The following is a 22,180-nucleotide window of genomic DNA, read 5'->3' on the forward strand; positions in this document are numbered from 1 at the left end:
CTCGGGTACTGGACTTGTGATTGTTCAGACAGTTGCACATGTATTTGCGATTGCTTTTGCTCTCGAGAAGGCAAGAACAGCTCCATTTTCAGGCGGTGGACCTCAACTCAAAAAAATAAATAGATTAGAATTGTAAAGAAAAAAAAAAATAAAAAAGAAGAAAAAAAAAAATCCACCCGTGAAGCCTCTGCTCTAAGTCCGCCTAGAAGAAAAAGAAAACTGTGAAAAATAAATAAATAAAGAAATTTAGTACATGTTGGAGAACCCTGCCCCAACGTCGGCATGGGTCCTTAGCCTCGTATCGCCCAAAGTCAACCAAAGCCAAGTTACCAGACTCCTGGACATTCAACCACAGTTGGGGACCAAAAAGAAAGGTGTATTTCCAGTCGTCTGCTGCCCATTGCTTTTTCTTTTTCTTTTTTTTCTTCTTTTTTCTTTCTTTCTTTTTTTTCTTTTTCTTTTTCTTTTTCTTTTTTTTTTTTTTTTTTTTTTTGGCTCCCGCCGCGCACCTCCGCTTCTTTTTGGCTGTCCTCGACCCAGAAATTTCAATCTCTGCACCTTGCTTGCAACGACGAGCTGATACACACGCTCATATGATTCGAACAGCGCGATACTGTGCTGGGGAGCGTGATTGCTGTTCATTCGAACTTCACATGACGTGCTCACACCTCTGAACATTATGTTCAAAATGTTGCATCCATTGATTAGAAGGAGCAACCGAGAAGACAAGGCGGATTGAACGACTCTGAACAGATGCGACAAACACGGTGTTGAGTTGGGGCTCCTTGTCCTAGTGTCAAGGGCTGTTTGTACTATACTGCGGTTCATGCATGGCGTTCCATCTGGTGGGCTTGACTTCAAAGATAACCAAGACTCGCTTGGTATTCATTTTTGCATCGGCCTGGTGTGAAAGCCTGTTGATTGGCGCTCTGCTGAGCAACACGTGGACGATGAACAAGTCATTTGATTCTCCCGACCATGAATTGTGGCGGCAGATTCGATAAGGTTTGGTGGGGACGCTCTTCAACTATCAGCCTACTACTCACAACTGACAAAGCCCTGAGTCCAATTGTCGGAAACTAGACGACCTTTCCCACGCCAGATATTGCTCAAGATCGATGATCGGAAGTTGCCACATGCTTGTCATTGTTGTCTCCGAAGCACTGTAGAACCGAACATCCGTGTTCTATACAAATTTGCCGAGGCCGTTTGAGTGCAAGCCTGAAGTAGGCTAGCTACGGTACATAGCAGACAGTCCATGAACCAAGACAGTCCATGAACCAAGACAGAAATCACCGAACGGACTTCGAGTAAAGACATATGCATCGACCGGCTTGTGATGTTCCGACCGGTCAGAGAGGGTGGATCAGCCAGAACCTTGAACCATTCTGTTGGGCTTGTGTCGTGTGTAAATGGCTGAGAGTGTGAGAAAATGCACGTCCAACTATCTGGATAAGAACGGGGTTCCAGGTTTTGGGAGGCGCTATAACCGGGTTCGCCGAGTCTGCACGCTTTAAGTTAAGCAGCAAAGGTCCTTTCGATTCGTCAGATTCGATCATTTAAAAAGAGGTGCTCCGATCCGAGAGAGGCTTGCAGATAGAAAGAGTCTCTCCAACGCCAGGGCCGTTCCAAAACACAGCTGAAATGCAAGCCGAGCCAAACACCGAAACAAAACCCCGCAGCCAGCCTCGCAAACTCCGACAAACATCAGCAAGTGTCATTACAATGAATGACACCCGTGACAGCCCCTTCATTCGTTCCAACGTTGCGATCACTCTCTTAGTGCGTTTGTCCGTCAAGCCCAAACGCAAGCCGCTATTCTACGTTCCAGATTCTGTGTTCCACGTTCCATACCGTCTTAAAACGTGGCCGCTTTCCCCAAAAGTCGGTCCGATACGACGAAATGTGGAACACACGATAGCTGAAAAGGCGCAGGCATGCAATCCTTTTTGGGGATTGTCTAGCTGAGCTTGTGCCAGACTACAGGCGGAGTTGGAGGGAAACAAACCGTTCTTGACCAAGCCGAGGACGAGTGAGATTGACAATCGAAAAGACACTGTTGTGCCAAATCGTCAGTCAACCGGATGAGGCATACTTGGCATTCCAACCTCACTCAACCACATGCCGCTGCACCAGAGCGGTCCTTAGATCGTCTCCAGTCCGAACCATCCTCGAAGAAAGGCGCACCATCGATGAGCCTCTCTGCTACAATATTATCACAATAGAAACCATGTATCCTGAAACTCAGCTGCTTCCCGAACAGACCCTCACACACTTTCCCTCACTTTTCACAAGAAGCCCAACCAACCTGTCGGACCGTAAAGCGGATAAGTGAAACTCGGCTCTGTACCCTGGTATCGTTGTGTGTGATTCTTGGCTCGATTTTCAAATTCGCCGGTCAATTGAAGTTCGAGGTGGCCTTCACTGAATCGCAGGCAAATGAAATAGTTCAACGAGAGGCTCGTACGTGCGTTGGTCTCATCGTAGAAGACGACAATCACATGCACAAGCTGGGGCAAAGCTAAGCAAATGACTGTAACCTGAAACTAGGTTCTTTGGTTAGACTTAAAGCCCGCCGATCATATCACGTGGCAGCAGTGTCGCAAAAGTAAGGTAGCTGGTGTGACCTCTCATCTGCAACCGTTGACAGAAGCAAAACAAATATGCAAGTCAGTACGTCATCCTAGTCGGTAAGGGTCTGGGATCTGGATGAAGATGGTGAACACACCTCGTAGTAGGGCCTTGAGTAGACGCTAGCTGCCTGCATAGGTTGGCTTTGTTGTGTCTGTTGCTTCAGCATTCGAGCCTTCTTCTTGGTGACAGCGATACCTTCTTGTACACCACGTTGGTACGTGCCGTTTGCCACTTCCTTGGCTTGCGAAGGATCATTGCCCTGATTCCCTTCTTGCTCATCTTCATCATTATCAAGCTTACGTTTCCGTGCGTTGCCAGCAGCGTTGTGAGAGTTGGAAGCCATGCTTGTATCACCCTCATCATTGCCATTTGCAATGGCTGCCTCCGCAGTCTTTCCAGCCGCACCTGCTGCTTGCGCTTTTGCGCTTTTCGCCTTCTCGATCTGAATCAACCTCCTTGTCTCCTTCCTCTTCTCTACCATCCGAATGCGGTCGATGGCTTCGTCAATGCTAGCTTCCGATCCTGCAGCCGAGTGACTTTCGTGGGTGCGCACCAGCGATTCGAATGTCTCGACATCCGTAAAGCCATGTTCAGTGAGCGCGGTGACAGTCTTGAGCACCTGCTCGATGCATGGTGAGAAGCAGCAGATTCGCGTGACTCTGTCCCTTCGCAGTGCTTTGGTAGCATGGTCGACGGCTTCCCATGGTGCAGGCAGATCGAGGAACACAGAGTCGGCTGCATCGTTAAGGCCGAAACCTTCCTTGCATACGTTGCGGTGGTTGAGAACAATGACCTTGTCCATGCCGTGAGCGGCAAACTCGGCTCGTGCCTTTTCAGCACGGGGTTCGTGGAACTCGAAACTCCACAGTCGACCATGCTCGGAGGGTACGTGAGGGTCTGTGTCGGGTTTCGTGGATGAGCTCGCCTCGGCCTCTGGTGTGTTGCTCTTGGTGGCATCATCATTGGACTTTGTGGAATCGTTGCCATCCTCCAAATCGCGTGGTTGGCCTCTGCCTCTGGACAGGTTCTGCTGAAGGTGGTTCGGCAGGCCTCCCCAATTTCTTGGCACTTGCAACCCGCTCTTCTCTCGATCCTCCTTGACATCAGCTCGTCCAACCGTGCGAGCAATAACGTGACTGAAACTGCCTGATCCAGTTCCTGCCTCAATAACACGGCTCCCTGGTCCCATGCTCAACTTCATCGAGATGAACGACATATCCGGCGCATATAAGATCTGCGTTCGGTGGGGCAGCGCCAATGTCCAGAGCTCAGGTGTTGGTCGAAGAAGGTAGACGTAACCTCGTCCATTCTTGGAAACCATCTTGCTGCCGTATGGCATACCGACCATGTCGTCGTGAGGAAAGTGACCAAACATGTTGGAGACGTGCTCTCCGGGAGTGACTGTGAGAGGTAGAGGTGTCTTATCGCGAGAAGCAAAGACAATGATAAGGTCTCCGGGCTGAATGTATGTGTCTCTGTTGTGGGTCTTGCGAGAGCTCGAGCCTTGAGTTGAAGTTGAAGCTGACGGCATGGCGGTGGCCGAAGTGGAGGCGGAGCTGACGGTCGACATTATTCAAGTACGTCTCTTCTCGTGTTGCTGCTTGCGACCGTGTACAAAGCAGCTGCGGGCTCTAGTTGTGATCTTTCGCTGCCAATCTGAGCGGCCAAGAAGCCTTGTTGGTGGATAGATGAGGATGCTGAGAACAAGGGTAGCTGGTAGGTTTCTTCTTTTGCGAAGCAAGCCAAGAGTTCCAACTTTCTCACTTTTTGTATAGCTACAACTCGCGACTTCCGAGATTATTTTCCTATCGCCGATACTCAGCTTGCCCAGCAAGATTGCGATCTCAACTGTGTAAGGTCGCACTTTTCAGGGTCGCGTTGAGCTGTTCTCAACTTTCTTTTCGCTTCAAATCCTGAGTGACAGGGCAGGCCGCGCCAGCCTTTTGGCGGTAACAATCCGAGGCCAAGAAGAAAATTCATTGAGAACTCGTTCTGCTGTGTCTGCTGCATACTGTACTCCAAATCTTCCCAAAGCTTTCGACCAAAATTCGGCCTGGTATCCTTGATCACAGTTCCTTGTCTAATTCGATCTCTCGTCACGATCACTCCCCCGCATTTCTTCAAAAAGCGCCATCCCCACGCTAGCTAAGCACAGGTCAGATCTTGGATCAACGGAACTCGGCGTACTGGTCAATCAGGGCAGCGCAAACTGCGTTGCAAGGTCGTGCTTGCAGAAGGCCGAACCCCGTCCTCCTTTCCTCCCCTTCTCTTCTCCTCGCCGTTGGCAGGCGAGCCAGGCCAGCGGCGGCCTAATCGTCATCGTCGTCTTCGACCCGGTCAGTAGGACGTAGGACTGTCCTCATACCCTTCCGCGCCGGCACCCCACGCTCAAAGCCGCCGTTTGCCGGGCAACCCGAGGAACCCAACAACTTTAACACCTCGAGCAGCGTCCTTGGCCTGCGACATCATCACGTCAATATCCTCGCTACCGACCACCGGCCATCATCCAGTCTGTCGATACATAGACTTGTTGGTCGTACCAAACCTTGCACTACGTCGCCGATCATTGTGCATAGTCCGATCTCACTAGCTTCGAATGCGTTGTCAAGCAACGTTGTTCATCGTCTTTTCCCTACATCGATCGACATAGTTTCACCAGGGTTGACGGACCCGTACAAACACCGTTACCACGTCGGTATCATCATGTCGACCGATATAGCAGATGCCATGCTGCTGGATGCATCTTCCTCAACCTCTCCGATGCAGTCAGCATTACCAACAACCAACAGGACACAAGATACTGGCCTGAGTCCTGCGCCGCAAACGCCGTCGATGGATTCCACAGCGCAGCCAGAGGCTTCAGGAGATGATGAGCTGGCCAGTACAGTGGACAATGACGTCGTGATGCCTGACGAGGCAGCACTGGCCGCAGCTGCAGCAGCAATGGCAGCTGCCGCTCAAGGTCATGGCCAATATATCGACCAGCATCAACCAACAGAAGAAGCCATGCCCGGAGCGGATGACCTCGATGCGTACCTTCTTGCAGCAGCAGCAGCTTCCGTTCACGCGCAACAACAGATCAATGGCGAAGATCAGCAAAAGGCCCAATCGGAGGAGAGCTTTGACTCCAGCGCAACGCCTGTGCACAATAGCGTACACACCAATGGCGCTTCAGTCAACGGATCCGACGAAGACGATGCACGAGCTGCCGTCCATGAGCAGTGTCGCAAATACACAGGTGACAGTGCACCGTATCCCCTGGCCATCGGCAAGCGCACACCTGGCGGATCTGCTGAACTTCTCGCAGACTGCGACATTGCAGCAAAAGAGCTCGACCATCTACCTTTGATCGAATCGCACGTCGAACTTGGCAAGACTCGATGCTACTGGGCACTTCTCTCTGCCGACCACTCCAAAGGCAATGGGGCAACGGGCGAGAAGCTTCACTTTGTCTACCTCGATCCTGTCTTGCAACAACACATGGCTGAACAGGCTCGAGGAATGATCGGATCTGACTTTTACGACTATGTTCATCCGGAAGAACGAGACCGCGTCTCGGACGACATGCAGAAGATTGTCGAGAGTCGAACACTTTTTGGAAGCGTCACACGGTGCCGATACTCGCGAGTTCCACGCATTCGTGAGCTGCTCGGTGCGGTCAACCCACCACGAGACCCCGACGCAGACCGGTATGTGGAGGACGAAAGCTTCGTAGCCATCGACATTGTTATCAACTGGATCGGCGACGGCATGCTTCTCTGCTTCTTCCATGCCATCATCGACAAAGGTGCCGAAGACAACGATGAGGAGCACAAGTCAGACTGGACCAACTGGTGCGGCACTCCGCCAGGCAGCTTCACGTTACGGCAGTGTGATACCATCTGGAAGCAGGTCAAGGCTAGTCCACGCGAAATAGTGCCAGAGAGTGGACCAGTTCACGTGTTCCAAGTCATCGAAGCAGGTGGTGATGGAAGATTATTGCTTAGCTGGCCACCTCCTCGGCTCTTCTCGAACGACCCAGAGGCTCAGTTGATGACGCAGTCCGATACGACCGTCTTCCGAGACGGCTCGTACTTTGCGGATGACTTTGCAAGGCTTGCGCAAGGTGTCTCAATTGCTCCTGGGTCGTCTACGCTATCGGATGCCAACACGAGTTGTACTCGACGCTTCAGGGCCAAACATACACTGACGACTGAGGGCAAGGTCCGAAGCATCGAAAGCGTTCTCATTCCTTATGGCGGTGTGATCTTGGCTTGCTTCCACACGACGTTCCAGCAGCAATTGCCGCAACCTGATCCGAAGATGGTGTTGCAGGCACGTACGACGTTGCAAGCTCAAACCGAAAGACGCAAGGCCGTGGACGATGCGCCGCAGGGCTCGCCGAACAAGCGAGTTAAAACAGACGGCAGTGCAGAGCAAGTCAAGCCGAATGGCAACGCTTATCAAGCGCCAGCAAGCCCCACAACGCCTTCGGCTCCGACACCACCGACGGCTTCCCTACCCAAAGCTGCCACTTCAGCTTCGCCTCAAATGCCCTTGTCGACGACCAAAGCACCCGCAGTCAATGGATTTCAGCCGCCCTCAAGCCATCACTCTGCCAAGGCCGCGAACGGTCACACCCCGAAACCGCCAGCAGCTAGGTACGTCAAGCCTGCCGTCAAGTCTGAATCCAGCGGCCTCTCAGCGCTTGCCAACCCCAGTCTCTTGTATGCCAATGCGCCCACCAAGCCCTCCTCCAACCCCGCTAACTCCGCTCGCCCAGCAACCACCGAGCGCACCACTCCCTCAACACCGTCCGCCGCAACCAACGGTCAATCAGCCCCTACCCTAGCCGGCGATTCACCAGGAGCGCACAACCCCAACAAAGCCTGTACAGGCTGTGGCAAGGTTAACTCGCCCGAATGGCGACGTGGACCCTCAGGCCACAAGACACTCTGCAATGCGTGCGGTTTGCGCTATGCTCGCTCGCTCACACGCCGAAAGAAAAAAAAGGGCAAAGATGGCGCAGTCGAGTTCATCGAGCCTACTGGTGATCCAAGTATTGTGCCAAAGAGTCGAGGTGGTGGAGGAGGAAGCTTGCCTGGTGTGCATAGGAAGAATAGCAAGAAGAGGAAGGAGGAGGAAGCTGCGAAGGCTGCTGCGGCGGGTGGAGTAGCCGCTACACAGGCGTCGTCCACTGCAAGTCCTAGCTCGACCTCTGCTACACAGAGTCCCACGCCGGCTGCAATGTCTGCCTCTCCGGCTAAGGAAGAGGCTGCGAATTCGACGCCTGCGAGGGACACACCTGCTGTGGTGAAAGCCGAACCAGTCGAGCCGAAGACAGAAGCTGTCAGCGGCGCTCTTCCTACTACCACACCGGCGTCGGCTGACGCAGCAGCCTCAGCAGATCCAGCACAATCACTTGCCGTCTCTATCGCTCTTGGTGCTATCTCCTCCACCATCCCGGCTGCGGTCAGTGCTGACGCTGAAACACTCCCGCTCCCTGTCTCGAACGCCATTTCCCGCGCCATCGCCGCTACAATCGGCAGCACTAGCACGGAACCGACCGAAGACGCTACCGCGGGCAGCTTGCTCACATCCCTACCCTCGGCTGCAGCAACTGACGTCGACAGTGCAGGCGAGTTGGACTCAGCAGTCAGCGCAGCAGCACTCAAGACCATCGAGTCGGTGGTCTCCGAGGCGCTGTTCAAGGACTTTGTCTCCGATTCAGCTGAGGGCAAGACTGATGCTGTAGCTGAACCAGCCGCAGTCCCCGATGCTTCAGCAGACAGTATGGATCTGTCCCATGAACTGACAGCAGACGCGATCAGAGCTGCTGCTCAAGCTGCCATCGCTCAGGGAGACGCGGCTGTCGAAGATCCAGCTGAGGCGTAAAACTCACTCAGTTCATCTCAACAGATGAACCACAAAAGGAAGCAGACGACCGTATGCTCTCCACCTAAAGTACGCACGGTCTACTATTGGCTATGTTATGCTGTTGTACGACCACCTGTACTCTATTCTTCCTTTTCGCTTTCCCCAACGCTCCCGTTTCGGGTAGCTTGTACTTTATCCCTATTCCCCGCTTCTTGCGCCTGCAATGATGCTTGTTTGCTTGTATTACTTATTTCACCCTGTTTGTATCCTATCTCTCCGTCTTTATGCTGAAAGAGTTGCTTCCTATCCCGTCTTCCGCTGTGATTCCAGCCTGTGTCCTCAATCTACGCCAATACATATTATTGACAAACACTCTCTTCTGCAGTAAATAATATTGAGACAAATGCAAAAGACCAACAAAGCAAAAACAGACAGGGGTGACTAAATGTAGTAGGCAGAAGCAGCAGTGCCTCTACGCTTTGTCGGAGTATCTTGTGTCCTAGACCCAGCGGTTAGAGCATCTAGATCGAACTTGGTCTTGTTACTTTCCACTCTAGGACTGGATTTGAGCAATTTTAGATCCATCTCGATGGTTTTTCTCGGCTTTCTCTTCGATGGAGACTCGTTCCCTGATGGCAAGGGTAGGGGGGAGGGAGAGGAGGCGGACCAAGTGTTCGCCGAAAACCCTGCTTTGTGTGGCGAGCCAGGCATCACACCGTATGTAAGAGTCGGTGGGGGACGGTTGTATGTATGCGCTCCATAGTACGGTTCGTTCATCGCTTGATGCTGGGATAGCGAGAGATGCGTGGTTCTGGGTAAAGTGTTGCTTCCTTCTTCTTGGTGACTGAAGTTTGCCTTTCGTCGAGGGGAGGAGAGTGAGGAAAAGGTTTCTTCATTCTCACCATCCGAAGTAGGAGGCGATTGAGTGGAAGGGATGTTTTCAAGGACCAACTTTTGAATCAGCTCTGCTTGGGCTTTCATACGAGTCTTCCAGCTAGCGACGGATTTCTCGAGATCGGCCATGATCGCGCGCTGTGAGTTGATGACAGAGTTTAGTCGTTCGATCTCTTCCTTTTCAGCTTTGTTGGTCGCAGCTGATCCGCTGTTGAGTGTGGCAGATCGACCTCCACTGAAAGTTTCTTGACTGAGGAAGGCGCTTCTGCTCCCCGATGCGGCCGGTGAGGGTGAGGCTTGGGAAGAGGGATCTGCCGCACCTGGTTGATACCTTCTGTATTCTTTGACCGATCCTGCTCTGTTCAACCCCGTACCAGCACCACTCGTTTCCGGAGTCAAACCACGCAATTTGGACCCAGCAAAAGCCTTGATCGGAGAAGTAGGGACAGATTGCACCGCCGCACCAGCATCTTGCGCCACCGAAGCAGGCACAGGAAGTGGCCGTGCAACAGTCTTCAGTGCTTCAGCAGTCCTAGCTTTCTCTGCTAGGATCTCTTTCTCCAGTTCGGCAATCTTGGCGTTCGCACGAGCGAGTTGCGAGTCGAAAGCAGCGAGTTTCGAGGCATCCTGTTCGCGACTAGAAGCAGTAGCACGGAGTTTCGCCACTTCAACTTGAAGGAGTTGGCGCTCCTCTTCGGATGCGGAGAGATGGTCGCGTAGCGATGCGAGTTCGCGTGTTGCTGTTGGTGAGGGCTGGGATGCAGCGAGGTCGAGACGTGTCTGCTCAAGCTCGGTGCGAAGCTGTTCGAGTTGTCTTTCTCGCTCGTCAAGTTCGGTTGAACGTTGGTCGAGACGTGCTGCTGCTTCGGTGTCTTGTGCTGCTTTACCTCGGACCAAGTTTTGGAACTCGGCATTGACATCTTCCTCGTCTTCGTTGGAGCTGTTCTCCGCTGCAGCAAGCTTCTCCTTCAACTCGTCCGCATTGGCAGTCGCAGCTTCCAACTCGCCCTGCACCACCATCTTTGCCTCCCTCGCCTCCTCACTCTCCCTCTCCGCCATCTCCCTCGCCTTCCTCTCCCGCTCAACCTCATTCCTAGCCTCCCTCAACTGAATCTCCAATCTTTCCTTCACATCCGCCACTTGAGCCTCTTTCAACTTCAACTGCTCTCTCAACCTCTCAATCTGCTCTTCCATCGCTTTATCCTCATCCCCAGCTCTAGCCTTCGCCACCAACTTCAACAACCGATTCGCCTCCTGTTCCTCCAACAACTTCTTCTTGTTCTCTCTCGCCTTCTCTTGTTCCTTTAGTGCGATCTTTCTTGCTTCGTCACGTTCTTCTTTGAGCTTGTCGTATGCAACTTCGGCTTCGTCGAGTTCTTGTTCGTTAAGTCGGATAGCTTCTTGTAAATCGGCAGCGCGTGCGTCGCGAGCGGCAAGTTCGGCTGTATGGGCTGCAATGAGGGTTTGACGCGACTCGATTTGGGTGCGGAGCTGACGACGAAGTGCTGCAAGCTCGGATTCGAGTTCGAAGGGTTTTACCCCACTCAACGTCTCTTCGCCGGTTGGAGCAAAGACGGAAGAGGATATGGGAGAGTTGTAGAGGGAACCAGCAAAGTCGCTCATCCTCGGTCCTCTCCTTGCTAGTGCGGACGCATGAGCATGAGCAGGTCGGCTTCGGACGGGTGTACTAGGACCAGCAACAGCATTCCCGCTTTCCGAAGCAGCTACACTCTGACTTGTCAAAATCAGCTTTGTCAGATGCTCGATCTGCCCTTTAAGATCGCTCCGCTTCTTTTGCATGTCCTCAACCTCCTTCTTCGCTGCCTCTCTCTGCTGGTTCAACTCGTCCAACTTTTGCTGCGACTCGAGTGATGCCGCAGGATCAACCTTGTCGACCACCACAACATTGTCTGGGTTGGGACTTGGCCCATTCGCCTCTAGTTTTGCTCTCAACACATCCAACTCTTTCCTATACTTCTGCAACAACGCCTTATCATCCATAGCAGTTCCCTTTTTCGCTGTCGTGACTACCAACTTACATCTCTTACCGAATTTGAGAGTGGATAGCGTTTCGTTTGCATGCTCTGAATCGGGACTGAGCGTGCAGATGACTGCAATCCTCGCATTGCCCGACAACGAGGTCTGCAGGATGCGGGTCAGCTTCGAGTCTCGATAAGGCACATGAGCATCGCCACCCTCGGACGGCTCTGTGAGCTTTCCAATAACAGTACCCAGAGTGAGAAGGGACTTGTTGATGAATGCTCCTTCCTTTCGTCTTTCTGCTTGGCTAGCTGCACGTTCCGATCCCGCCAAATCAATCAGGTTGAGTTGACTGATCCTAACTTCTTTACCCGAAGAACTTGTAGTGTGCAGCGGTCGAGATTCGATAGTGAGAGTGAAAACGCAGTGCGATCTCGAACTGCGCTCGTTCCAATCTGTTGCACCTACATGCCTTTCTTCTTGACCGCGATTGATCAAGTCCAACACAGCGTCCGAGTTAGTGACGATTTCCTCGCTCAACCCTGTGATTAGCACCCGGTTCTGTTTTTGATCCTCGATAATCCTCAATGTCGAAGATTGAGATTGACCAGCAGCGTGACTAGACCCCCCTTTTGTCGGCGAAGCGGGTCTTTCGCCCCCACCGGCGGCAAAGGAGCCAAAAGATCCTTCAACATCTCGTTATAGATCTCCAAATAACTCACTCTTAACAGAAACTCTCTATCACTCTGTTCTTCCTTAATCGCACTGAAAACCTGTTCTACAGCACGAGGAATTACACCTGGCTCATCATCACTTCCCGACATAGTATGCGTCTTACCAGACCCAGTCTGACCATATGCAAACACCGTTCCGTTGTAGCCCTCCACCGTGGCTCGGACAACAGGGGCGATGTGGGAGTGGTACATATCATCAGTGGTCTGAGGGGCGGTAATGAGTTTGTCGAATTGGAAATGGTAGGTTGATTGATCTTCGTCTGTTTGGGGAGTGGAGTGGTTGGCAATGGAGGTGGAGGCGCCGGCACGTTCGGATGAGGTGGTGCGTTTAGCGATTGCGGGATGGTGTTCGGTGGGGAGGATGGAATTTTTGGTTGGGTCGCAGGTCCAGACTGCTGCTTCAGTGGAGGTGGAACGGGTGGGTCGCATGCGTACGCAAACGACAACATTCTGCTTGGTCTCCAAAGTCGAGGATGATGCTACGTCTGCTGACTTGGACTGTGACGTAACTGGGGTGCCGAGGGCAGGGGTACCTTCATCTTCGGTCACGATTGCGAGGGGTGCATCAGCATCTGCTGCGGCAGTGTTCGAGTCGGTCTGCTCTGCTGCGTTGCTAGCCTTGGTGAAGGGGGAGCTCTTAGCAGCAGACCCCACCTTGGCCTTCTTGGCCATGTTTACGACCTTTGCGCTGCTGCGATCCGTGCTAGTATGTACGATAGTAGAACGGCGGGTTGCCGATTTATTCGGTGAAGGAGATGACTGGGCGTTGAGGGTAGTGGCAGCCCTGGAAGTGCGTGGTGAAGTTAAGAGTGTAGCTCTGCGAGGCGAGATAGCAGCATGTGAGGGTGGTGATTGCTGCTTGCGAGGGGTGATGGTAGTTGTGGAGGCGCGAGGTACTCTGGTGGTTGCTTTGGTCGGTTCGGGAGTAGGTAAGGGTTCTGAGGTGAGATTGGCACATTCAGAGGGAAGGGAAGAGAGAGACGTAGCTGGAGAGAGCGCAGAGATTGAAGAAGTGGAGGTTGAAGCGGAAGAGTGGGCTTGGAGAAGGGACAAGATGCTGCTGCTGGAGCTGGAGCTTGAAGGGATCAAATCAGCAGTTGCTGAGCTAGTCATGGAGGAAGTCGAAGTGCTGGTGGGTAGGCTTGGCTGACTTGGTTTTGCGGGTGAGGCAAAGGGAGATAAGGTGGGGTTGGCGGGAGGGCCAACAGATGAAGTTGATGCTCGGAAACGGAACATGATGCAAGACAGTGATGCAGTTGAGCTCGCGTGATACAGCTACAAGAGACAATGGTACGGCGCAGTACAGCTAACACTAGCGAACACCCTGCTGACGCTACGAGATGCTATAGTGAAAGAGCGCTAGACAGCAAAATGAAGTGCAGTGTGAGCAGCACAATGCTCGACCCGACGACAGAGCAGCTAGCCAGTGCAATGGGGATCGAGAGATTGTATGCAGAAATGGTATGAGATAGAGCTTGGTGCGGTGTAGTGCAGTGATGCTTGATCGTTGGTTGGTTGGTTTAGTGTGGGATGAGAAAGGGGCTGCTTGCGTCAAGAGTGTGGGGCCATAGATATGGTGTGGTAGAAGTATGTGTCAACTCCAAACGAGCCGGAGTGTAGCATAGGATGCAACAGGTCGTTCCATTTGACACTGAGCAAGCCTTGACAGGAGCCGGATAAGAAGCATTGTGCAGCTAGTGCAGGTAGGACAAGGGTAGTTGGGGTAGTTGAGCAGTCAAAGTGTTGTCAGTGTTGATGTTGAGTCAACGTCCAATAGCGCAGACATTTGGGTGCTTTGTTATGTCGGCACTGCAGCAGTGACGCGCGCTCCGCGTATGCTCGCGTGGCAGTTTTCCTCGCCAGGCAAACATGTTTTCTCTTCAGATTTAACATACTTCATTTCGGGCCTGGTCTGCCCTCTAGACTCGCTATCCGCCAAGTCTTCCTGCCTTGGCCATTGTTCTACGCCATCTGCAGGTCATGTATGCTTCAGCCTCACATCCTCGATCGGAGAGCACAGACGATTGCCAGTACAGCCGATATACGCTCAGAAGTGAGGATGTTGAGAAGGTGGATTGCACGTGATGAAATTGGCGCGAGACACGTCTTTCGCGAAGCGTAGAAATGAGTGTCACTTTACCGCAAGAGAGTTGTCTGACTTGGCGCAGAAAAGTCGCAGTTCAAAAGTCACACCCTCGTGCAACACTGCTGCCTTAACTGGAGTCGAATTGGAGATGTTGGTCAGAGCGTTGTTGGAGTTGCGAGAAGACCCAGCTGCTGTTTGAGAGACATCGATGCACAGATAGCTTGTTGCTGCGCACTCGTCCCGGCAGAACCCTGCTTTTGCGTACAGTAAGCTGCTGCATTTTCGCTGGAGGCCTTCCTAATCTGGTCAAGCAACTTTGAGGTCGTCCAACTCCACGCAACAAGTGGGCCCTCGTATCTTTGTTTTCTTCTTCTCTATCCATCTTTGGACCTGCACCGCTCCTCATTAGCTGTAGTTCTTCTCTCTCACATCTCGCTATCGGCCTGTAGCATCACAGGCAACGTTGGCCGACATGGCCGCCGCCATCCCAATCGAATCGAGTCGCATTCGACCCGGTCAATACTCTCGACACCATTCTGGCTGTTCCTCGTCCGGCCCCGGAAAGCAGTATGGCAAGGAGAATCAGCCTCTCTCGCCTCAGCACCAACAACATGAACGGGGCCGATCCCAGGGTACCTCTTCTTCTGCAGCCCAGCCTATCGCTATAGACCCAAAGTACCGTCTTCGTGGCAACTCACCCGAAGATGCAGAGCGAACTTCTCGATCCAAGCTCAGCTCCTCATCTAGCCCCACAAAGAAGGGTCTGCGAAGCCGTAGTCGCAGCCGAAGCCGCCTTTTCGGCAAAGACAAGGCTGATACGCTCAACAACCAAGCTGCCGCTGCACCTGCTTACGATGCTTCGACTCGCACTCCCGAGCAGATCGATGCTGACTTTGTCAACATGCTCGATGAGCTCCAGGTGCAACCAGACTTGCGACGAAAGCTCCTTCTCCTCACTTCAACAGTGAAAGCCTCGATGCTGCAAGGTCAGGCTACGCTCAGTCTAGCTTCGTTCAGTCTGGACGACACTTTGTCGTCTTCCCCAACCAAAACCTCTCGCATGCCCATCCCAGAACTCCTCAATGGACGCCCTGCCGACGCCGGCAATCGTCCCGCATCCACGATATACCAATCTTCTTCTCTCCTCGATCAAGCCAATGCAGACGATGCCGAGCTGATGGCACCCCCCGACACAGCCCAGCTGTTTGGTGCCGGGTCCCCTCGACAAGTCTCTACTGGTTCTATCGATTCTTCCTCCTCCCATTCCGGTTCTAACTCTGGTGGTGGCTTACGGGGTGGTCATAACAAACAATCCTCCGGTTCTGCCTCTCGCAGTGCTCTTCGCGAAGCATTCAAAAAGTCGACCCCCAACCTTGGTCAAGGAGGCTCGTTCATCTCCCTCGCTAACTCTGTCACCGGCGGTAGCACTCTCACCTCCACCACGAACACTCGACCTCGATCGATGTCGTTTGGCAAGGAAATTGCCACCGCATTCGGCAAAGAAACTCCCGAAAGCTTCGGTACGATGCTCAAATGTACCGATGCAAGCCATATCGATATTGCCCGCATCAAACGTATGCGTGCTGTTCTCGCAGCAGAGTCGCCTGCTTGGATCTCTACTTTCATCGGTCCGGAATGCGGTGGGTACGATGCGATGCTGACCAGGCTCGACGAGCTTCTGGCCATGGAATGGAGGGATGAACAACACGATGATATGCTTCTACACGAACTTTTGCGCTGCTTTGTTGCCCTATCCACCACTGAAGTTGGTAGGCAAGCACTTGCGTCCCAAGCTCCCAGACCTTTCCGAGAACTAGTTGATCTATTGTTTTCGGAGAAAAGACCTGGTGATCTTTCCACGAGAAAACTCATGATTGAGCTGCTAGCAATCCTATTGGATCTGCAGCTGCCGGCATCGCAATCGCACACGCAATCTTCGCTCAACTATCTCCTGCAGCTCCTCCAAAATCCTTGCGATCCAGCAAAAGAAAGTGTTGTGGACTTCATCAAGCAAACTCACACCTCTCGACCGTTCAAAACCTACGTTGTGGAATTGGGCACTATCTGTAGGGATTATTTCTGGATCTTTTGTCATTCTCAAAACCGTTTTTGGCGGTTTGAAGAACTTCAAGATCGCATCGACTCCATCCGCGGTCCTAAGGTTCCAGGTGGAATGACAGGAGGGGTCGAGTTCGAAGCTATGTCCTACATCACCGTTCATCTTGGGCTTATCAACGCTATTGCGACGATTTTGGGTCAAGTGAAAGCCCATCAATTGCCCAAACCAGTAATGACGGCGGTAGAGTTCCATGAAGCACTCTTTACATCGGGAATAGAAAAGGTGCTGGGAACGTTGAGGAGAGCAAGTCAAAGTTATTACTCGAATACGCATTTGGAGGTTAGTAGATATATGTGGTTGGCGAGAGGTGCGGGAGTAGAGTTGCCCTATCATTTGACGGATTGGATAGAGAGTCCCAAGTTGAAGCAGGTGCCCCTGTTGCCGCCGTTGGATTTGGCTTATTTGAGCGCTCCAAGTCAGTTGCCCCCTGTGAATGCTGCGATGCCAGCTGCTAGTGGTGCGACTGGGGGTTACGGCATAGCGGGGGCTTTTATTGCTCCTTCTGCTCCTGCCACACAGAGTTCGTTCAAAGACAGGGCTGCGAAAGCAGCCACTGGTACGCCGTGGACAATTTCGAGATCTAACGCAATGCGTTCTTCTCAATCACCCACAAAAGGCAGATCTTCACCTAAAACACAAGCCAGCACAGACGAGGCTGGTGGGTATTGGGACTTCGACTCGGCCCCGGTCGCTTCTAGCGCCCATGCCAAGTTCCAACCTGCTACACAGGAGCCGCAGCAGCAGCGACGGGAGGTAGAGGTAGTAGGGTTTGAGAGAAGACTAGACTCGCAGTTCTCACTTTACTCTCCTACCTTCCCTTCCGAACTAGAGGCAGCACCTGGAGTGGGCATGCCTTCCTCTTCAACCTCCAAACGAATCCTCGGTTTGAATGAGGCGGTCTCTCAGGACCTCACAAACACCATCCATCACCACAATAAATCCGCTGCAGCAGGAAACAAGATCCTAGGGGAAGCTTCGGTCGTAGGCTCAGCCGTAAAGAAGTGGGAGAGTATGAGCATTTGTCACCGCCCCCAAGCTTCGCCACGGGACCAGGGTCGAGGTAAAGCGTCTCATCTTCGCTGATGTCGGCCCCTTGAATTCATCGCTAGAAGTTGATTTGTCTGTATGCTCTATCACGCATCCTATGTCTTTCATCATTCATCGTTTCGCTTCATCTTGTTTGTTCTTCCGTCACATGCTTTCGTGTTGCTTTTTTCGTATCTCGGTCTTCGATTTGGTGCAATACATTTCTGTCTCTCCCTCTGAATCTGTGTGTATGTTCCAAAAACTGCATTGTCATGTTGGAAATTGAAACCCGAAACTTTATAAGAATACAGGGAGACAGCAATGAGTGAGGAAGAATGGTGGCGCGGATACTACGACGAAACCGTTGTGCTGAAGAGAGGTGATCTAAAGCTTATCCTCGACCTTTTTACTAGCAAGCCCGGGAGTAGGAAAATCCTCAGGCGGCGGAGGAGGAGCACTGATCTCACCCTTCCTCTTCAACCTGCCCTTCTTATCCAGATATTGATCCGCCTCATCTGCATGACTGAAAGGTCTAGGACCCAACAAGTTCCTCATATCCTCTCTCGTAATCACTTCTTTCTCCAACAAGAGCTTTGCCACCTTCTCAACATCGGCCTTGCGATCAGTAAGCAGCTGGGTGGTACGCTTGTGAGCTTCGGCGACCATCTTGCGCACTTCAAAGTCGAGCATTTCACCAGTTCGTTCAGAGTAAGGCTTGTGCATCGACTCCTGTTCGGTGCGATAGGAGATAGGGCCGAGTTCTTTGTTCATACCGTAAGAAGCGCAAATTTCGAAGGCCATACGGGTGATCTTGGAAAGATCGTCCTGAGCACCGGTGGTGATGGTGGTGAAAAAGATTTCTTCGGAAACACGACCACCGAGGGTCATGCACATACGGTCGATGAGCTGCTCGGTAGAGAAGAGGTAACGTTCCTTGGGAAGGTACTGGGCGTATCCGAGGGCACCGACACCACGAGGGATGATGGAAACCTTGAGCAAAGGATCAGCATGCTCGAGGAACCAACCGCAGACAGCATGACCGGCTTCGTGGTATGCGACCGTCTTCTTCTCTTCGGGAGAGAGAACACGGGACTTCTTCTCGAGACCAGCAATGACACGCTCGATAGCCTGCTCGAAGTGGTGCTCCTCGATCGACTCGGCGCCACCACGAGCAGCGATGAGCGCAGCCTCATTACAGACGTTGGCAACATCAGCACCACTGAAACCAGGGGTAAGGGTACTGAGCTTCTCGGCAAGCAAGTCGCAATCGGTCGACGAGTGAAGCGTCAAAGGCTTGAGGTGGACAAGGAAGATATCCTTACGACCCGAAATGTCAGGACGGTCAATGGCAATGTGTCGATCGAAACGACCAGGACGCATCAAAGCAGCATCAAGTACATCCGGTCGGTTAGTACCAGCAAGCACAACGACGTGCTCCTCGGTGCCGAAGCCGTCCATCTGCACCAACAACTCGTTCAGCGTCGACTCTCGCTCATCGTTACCACCAAAGTTGCCTCCCTTTCCACGGCTCTTACCAATAGCATCGATCTCATCAATGAAGATGATGCAAGGAGCGTGCTTCTTGGCGTTGGCAAACATGTCTCGGACACGGCTTGGACCGACACCGACAAACATCTCTACAAACTCGGACCCAGAAACGGACAAGAATGGCACACCAGCCTCACCGGCAGTAGCCTTGGCTAGCAAGGTCTTACCGGTACCGGGAGGACCGGAGAGAATGGCACCACGAGGAATCTTGGCGCCGAGCTTCTTGTACTTTTCGGGCTTCTTGAGGAAGTTGACAAACTCCATGATCTCTTCCTTGGCCTCGTCCATACCTGCGACGTTGTTAAACTTAGTCTTGACATCTGTCTCCTGGTTGAACATCTTTGCTCTGCTCTTGCCGATACCAAAGATGCCGCCTGGACCACCGCCGCCACCGCCACCCATGGCACCTCCGACAGCTCGTCGAGACATCCAGAAGAGGAAACCGGCGATGAGCAAGGTGGGTGCAAAGTGAAGAAGTGTTTGAGCAGTCGAGATCTCTTCGTGGTACGAGACTGGGATCCTCTCGTTGCCAGGAATGTCAAGCTCACGCTGTGCCTCGTCGAGACGTCGCTCGAAAGCCTCAACGGAGCCGAGGCTGAACCAGTAGGCGGCGTAGCCACTACCGCTTGCCGAAGAGGTGGAACCATTGCCAGAGGAGGGGTACATGGAGCCAGTGGCGTTCGAGTGGAGGTAAACCTTGACCTTGGAGCGGTTGACAACAACGAGGCGGTCAACGAGACCCTTGTCAAGGAAGGCGGTGCGGAACTCTTGCCAAGTAATCTCTCGACTTGGCTGATCAGGTGATGTGAAACGGTAGAAAAGGTAGGTGGAAATAATGGTGGCAAGGATGGTGCTGGCGTTGATGCGGATCTCGGCGTACTGGCCATTGGGTCCTCCGCCTGCCGAGCCATTAGCGCCTGAAGACTTGCCTGCCTTGTTCTTCTTTTGCTCTGCAACATCGTTCTCCTCCTCGCGTGCTTTGGGGTCCTTGTTGCTCTTGTTTGATGTTGATTTCTTGTCATCACTCTCAAAAAACCGCTTGAGGTTCTCTGGGAGACTACCGCGAGCCTTGCCCTGACGTGCTTCCTTGAGACCACGCTCTACTGACTCTTCAAAGTCCTTCTTCTTTTTCTTGTCATCATCATCCTGCTCCTTGGGGTTACGGTTCTTCTTGTCACCACCCTCAGCAGGAGTGGCATAGTGCCGCGAGTGAAGGTTCAAAGCATGCTGAGGGAGTGCGAGCTTGAAAGAGGAAACAAGCTGCGATCTTGACCGGGCAAAGTTGGTCAAGGTGCGAGATGGTAGCAAGCTAGAGGCCTGTGCGGAGCGAGACGATGCGAGACCAAGACGGCCTGCCGCGGCTACCGACGATCGTGATGTGATGGAGCGCAGCATTGCTGGCTATGTGTGTATGTTGAGCTGGCTTGGCGATAGCTCTGAGGTGGGCTAGAGAGCAATGCAGGCTGCTGGAAATAGGAGGAACAGGTAGCGGGGGTACTTGACGGTGTCGATGCGAATGCAAACACTAGGTAAGGATGTTTTACGTGGTTGATGACGAGAAGAAAGAAGATGTGAGTGGTGGCGGCCTTTGCCATTTGCTCGTTGGACAATTGTACTCGCTTGACTCACGCAGCCGGGATGTTTTGCGCGCTGCCAAGTCAGGTCAGCAAAATTGCGCCTAAAACTCGCGTCATATCGCCAGATCGATCAAAAAGATCGGGATGGCCGCTGTGCTGATCAAGATCGGTGATCGGGACCCAGCATCACTGTCTGGCATAGCTCACATGAGGCAGAAGGCCCATTTCCATGGCCTCTCCAACCTTGTCATTGGCGGGAATTTGGGAGCATTGTAGCTGCAAGCTGTCCCTAGCATTCGATAGCTAAAGTATCAGGAAGCACGCCGAAGAAGCGAGCTGATTGTCCGCTTGGAACGATATCTCTTGTTGGCTGTTACCCGGCAGAGCTGGGACAGCAGGCTGCCACCTTGGTACACGTTGGCCTTTCTCGTCATTGGCAGTTTCGGACAAGCGGAACTTAGACTTAGGCAGGACGAGAAGGGAAGACATTGACGGACGATGAAAAAGAGGCCAGAGGAACGACGGAAAAGACAGGGTTTCTGCGGAAGGCATTAAACTTGAGCGTTTGGGTCGTCTTGCGCTTGGGCGTGACTGTGTCATTATGGCAGATGCGCAACTGCGATTGGCTTGGAAAGCAGGCGCCGGCCCAGTTGACCCGTAACGCCGCCTGAGATTGCCCCCTGCCCCCTGCCCCCTGCCCCCTGGCCCCTATCAGTTAGCCTCCGAAGTTGCCAATGGAGCCGGATCTTTGACGGCTTTCAGACTGGCATGGGAACAAAGGAGGATGTAGGTTTGATTCCTTTCACCGAACCTCTTTCCGCAAAATTCGGTGACACTCGCCTGCGCAGTCCACAAGGCAAAAATTCGCTCATTCTCTCTCCTCTGGCCCTGTTCTTTTCTGCACAAACGCAGACGTGGACGAGAAGGATCGAGATTGGTCGCCATCTCAAACTGCTTCTCTGTTCTCTCACACTCCCGAACTTGTTTCTCATCACAAGATCCGGTATCTATCATCGCAAGCCAAAAACCATCCGCCGTCCCTCTCTCCGTTGGTGGGATTCTGCTTCGGCAATTCTGGCTGCCCCCCCCCCTCTTTCCGGTACGTATCTTTCCCTCAACCAAACAGCTTTTGCTTTGGCTCGCTTGCTTGCACTTCCCAGATCATCCCTCCACTCCCTCCATCCCCTGCATCTCATTTCGTTGCCATCGTCATGTTTGTCCCTCTGTCCGCACCTCCTTCCTTCCTGCCTGCTGCCTGTTTCTCTCCCTCCGCCACGAGTCCTCCGCCACGAGTCAGCTTTGCCGGCCGTGCAACCCACTTGCGCCGCTGCATCTCATGGTGGCGTCACCATCCTTGTCCACGCATCTCTTGCACGTGCTCCTCGTGTTCAGTTTCTTCTTATCCTCCTGGCTCTTGTTTGTCCCTTTCCTTGACGCCGTTTCCGCGCCCTGAGCTTCTAGACGTCATCATGCCATCCCGTCTCTCGACCGCCGCTTCGGCTACTGCTGTTGTTGCGTCCTTTTTTGTATGTGCATGTGCGCATGCAAGCTTCCTTGGCATCCAAGGTTGCTTTGGTTAGGACGCTTTGGTTCGGTCTCTTACCCCACATTCCCTTGTCCCTTACTCATCCTGCCCGGCTTCGAAGAAACTCGCCGCGATAGCCATCCCTGCTTTCGGCTCCGCCGTAGCCCATTCGCTTCTATGCATTGCGTGGGATCGCATGTT

The 22,180-nt window shown here is 52.8% G+C and overlaps 6 protein-coding genes across 6 annotated transcripts; 3 read left to right on the top strand and 3 right to left on the bottom strand.

The window, feature by feature from the left end:
- Nucleotides 1–1,644: 1,644 nt before the first annotated feature.
- On the top strand, nt 1,645–1,968 carry UHO2_02193 (uncharacterized protein; the record flags this gene model as incomplete). The annotated part of the gene is made up of 1 exon (XM_041559630.1): nt 1,645–1,968. One exon carries the CDS (start codon nt 1,645–1,647, stop codon nt 1,966–1,968), a length of 324 nt encoding a protein of 107 aa, XP_041415564.1.
- A 597-nt stretch (nt 1,969–2,565) lies between these two features.
- On the bottom strand, nt 2,566–4,165 carry UHO2_02194 (uncharacterized protein; the record flags this gene model as incomplete). Its single annotated transcript, XM_041559631.1, has 2 exons — nt 2,566–2,634; nt 2,729–4,165. 2 exons carry the CDS (start codon nt 4,163–4,165, stop codon nt 2,566–2,568), a joined length of 1,506 nt encoding a protein of 501 aa, XP_041415565.1.
- Nucleotides 4,166–5,337: 1,172 nt separating this feature from the next.
- UHO2_02195 (uncharacterized protein) lies at nt 5,338–8,508 on the top strand (the record flags this gene model as incomplete). The annotated part of the gene is made up of 1 exon (XM_041559632.1): nt 5,338–8,508. The coding sequence occupies one exon, from the start codon at nt 5,338–5,340 to the stop codon at nt 8,506–8,508; it is 3,171 nt and encodes a 1,056-aa protein (XP_041415566.1).
- A 423-nt stretch (nt 8,509–8,931) lies between these two features.
- Nucleotides 8,932–13,334, bottom strand: UHO2_02196 (putative Kinesin-7a motor protein; the record flags this gene model as incomplete). The annotated part of the gene is made up of 2 exons (XM_041559633.1): nt 8,932–12,050; nt 12,110–13,334. The coding sequence occupies 2 exons, from the start codon at nt 13,332–13,334 to the stop codon at nt 8,932–8,934; spliced, it is 4,344 nt and encodes a 1,447-aa protein (XP_041415567.1).
- Nucleotides 13,335–14,656: 1,322 nt separating this feature from the next.
- UHO2_02197 (uncharacterized protein) lies at nt 14,657–17,386 on the top strand (the record flags this gene model as incomplete). Its single annotated transcript, XM_041559634.1, has 1 exon — nt 14,657–17,386. One exon carries the CDS (start codon nt 14,657–14,659, stop codon nt 17,384–17,386), a length of 2,730 nt encoding a protein of 909 aa, XP_041415568.1.
- A 327-nt stretch (nt 17,387–17,713) lies between these two features.
- On the bottom strand, nt 17,714–20,272 carry UHO2_02198 (putative AFG3 - protease of the SEC18/CDC48/PAS1 family of ATPases (AAA); the record flags this gene model as incomplete). Its single annotated transcript, XM_041559635.1, has 1 exon — nt 17,714–20,272. One exon carries the CDS (start codon nt 20,270–20,272, stop codon nt 17,714–17,716), a length of 2,559 nt encoding a protein of 852 aa, XP_041415569.1.
- Nucleotides 20,273–22,180: the final 1,908 nt, after the last annotated feature.

Source organism: Ustilago hordei, assembly GCF_900519145.1.
Source record: "Ustilago hordei strain Uho2 genome assembly, contig: UHO2_contig_03, whole genome shotgun sequence".
In the NCBI taxonomy this organism is placed as follows: domain Eukaryota; kingdom Fungi; phylum Basidiomycota; class Ustilaginomycetes; order Ustilaginales; family Ustilaginaceae; genus Ustilago; species Ustilago hordei.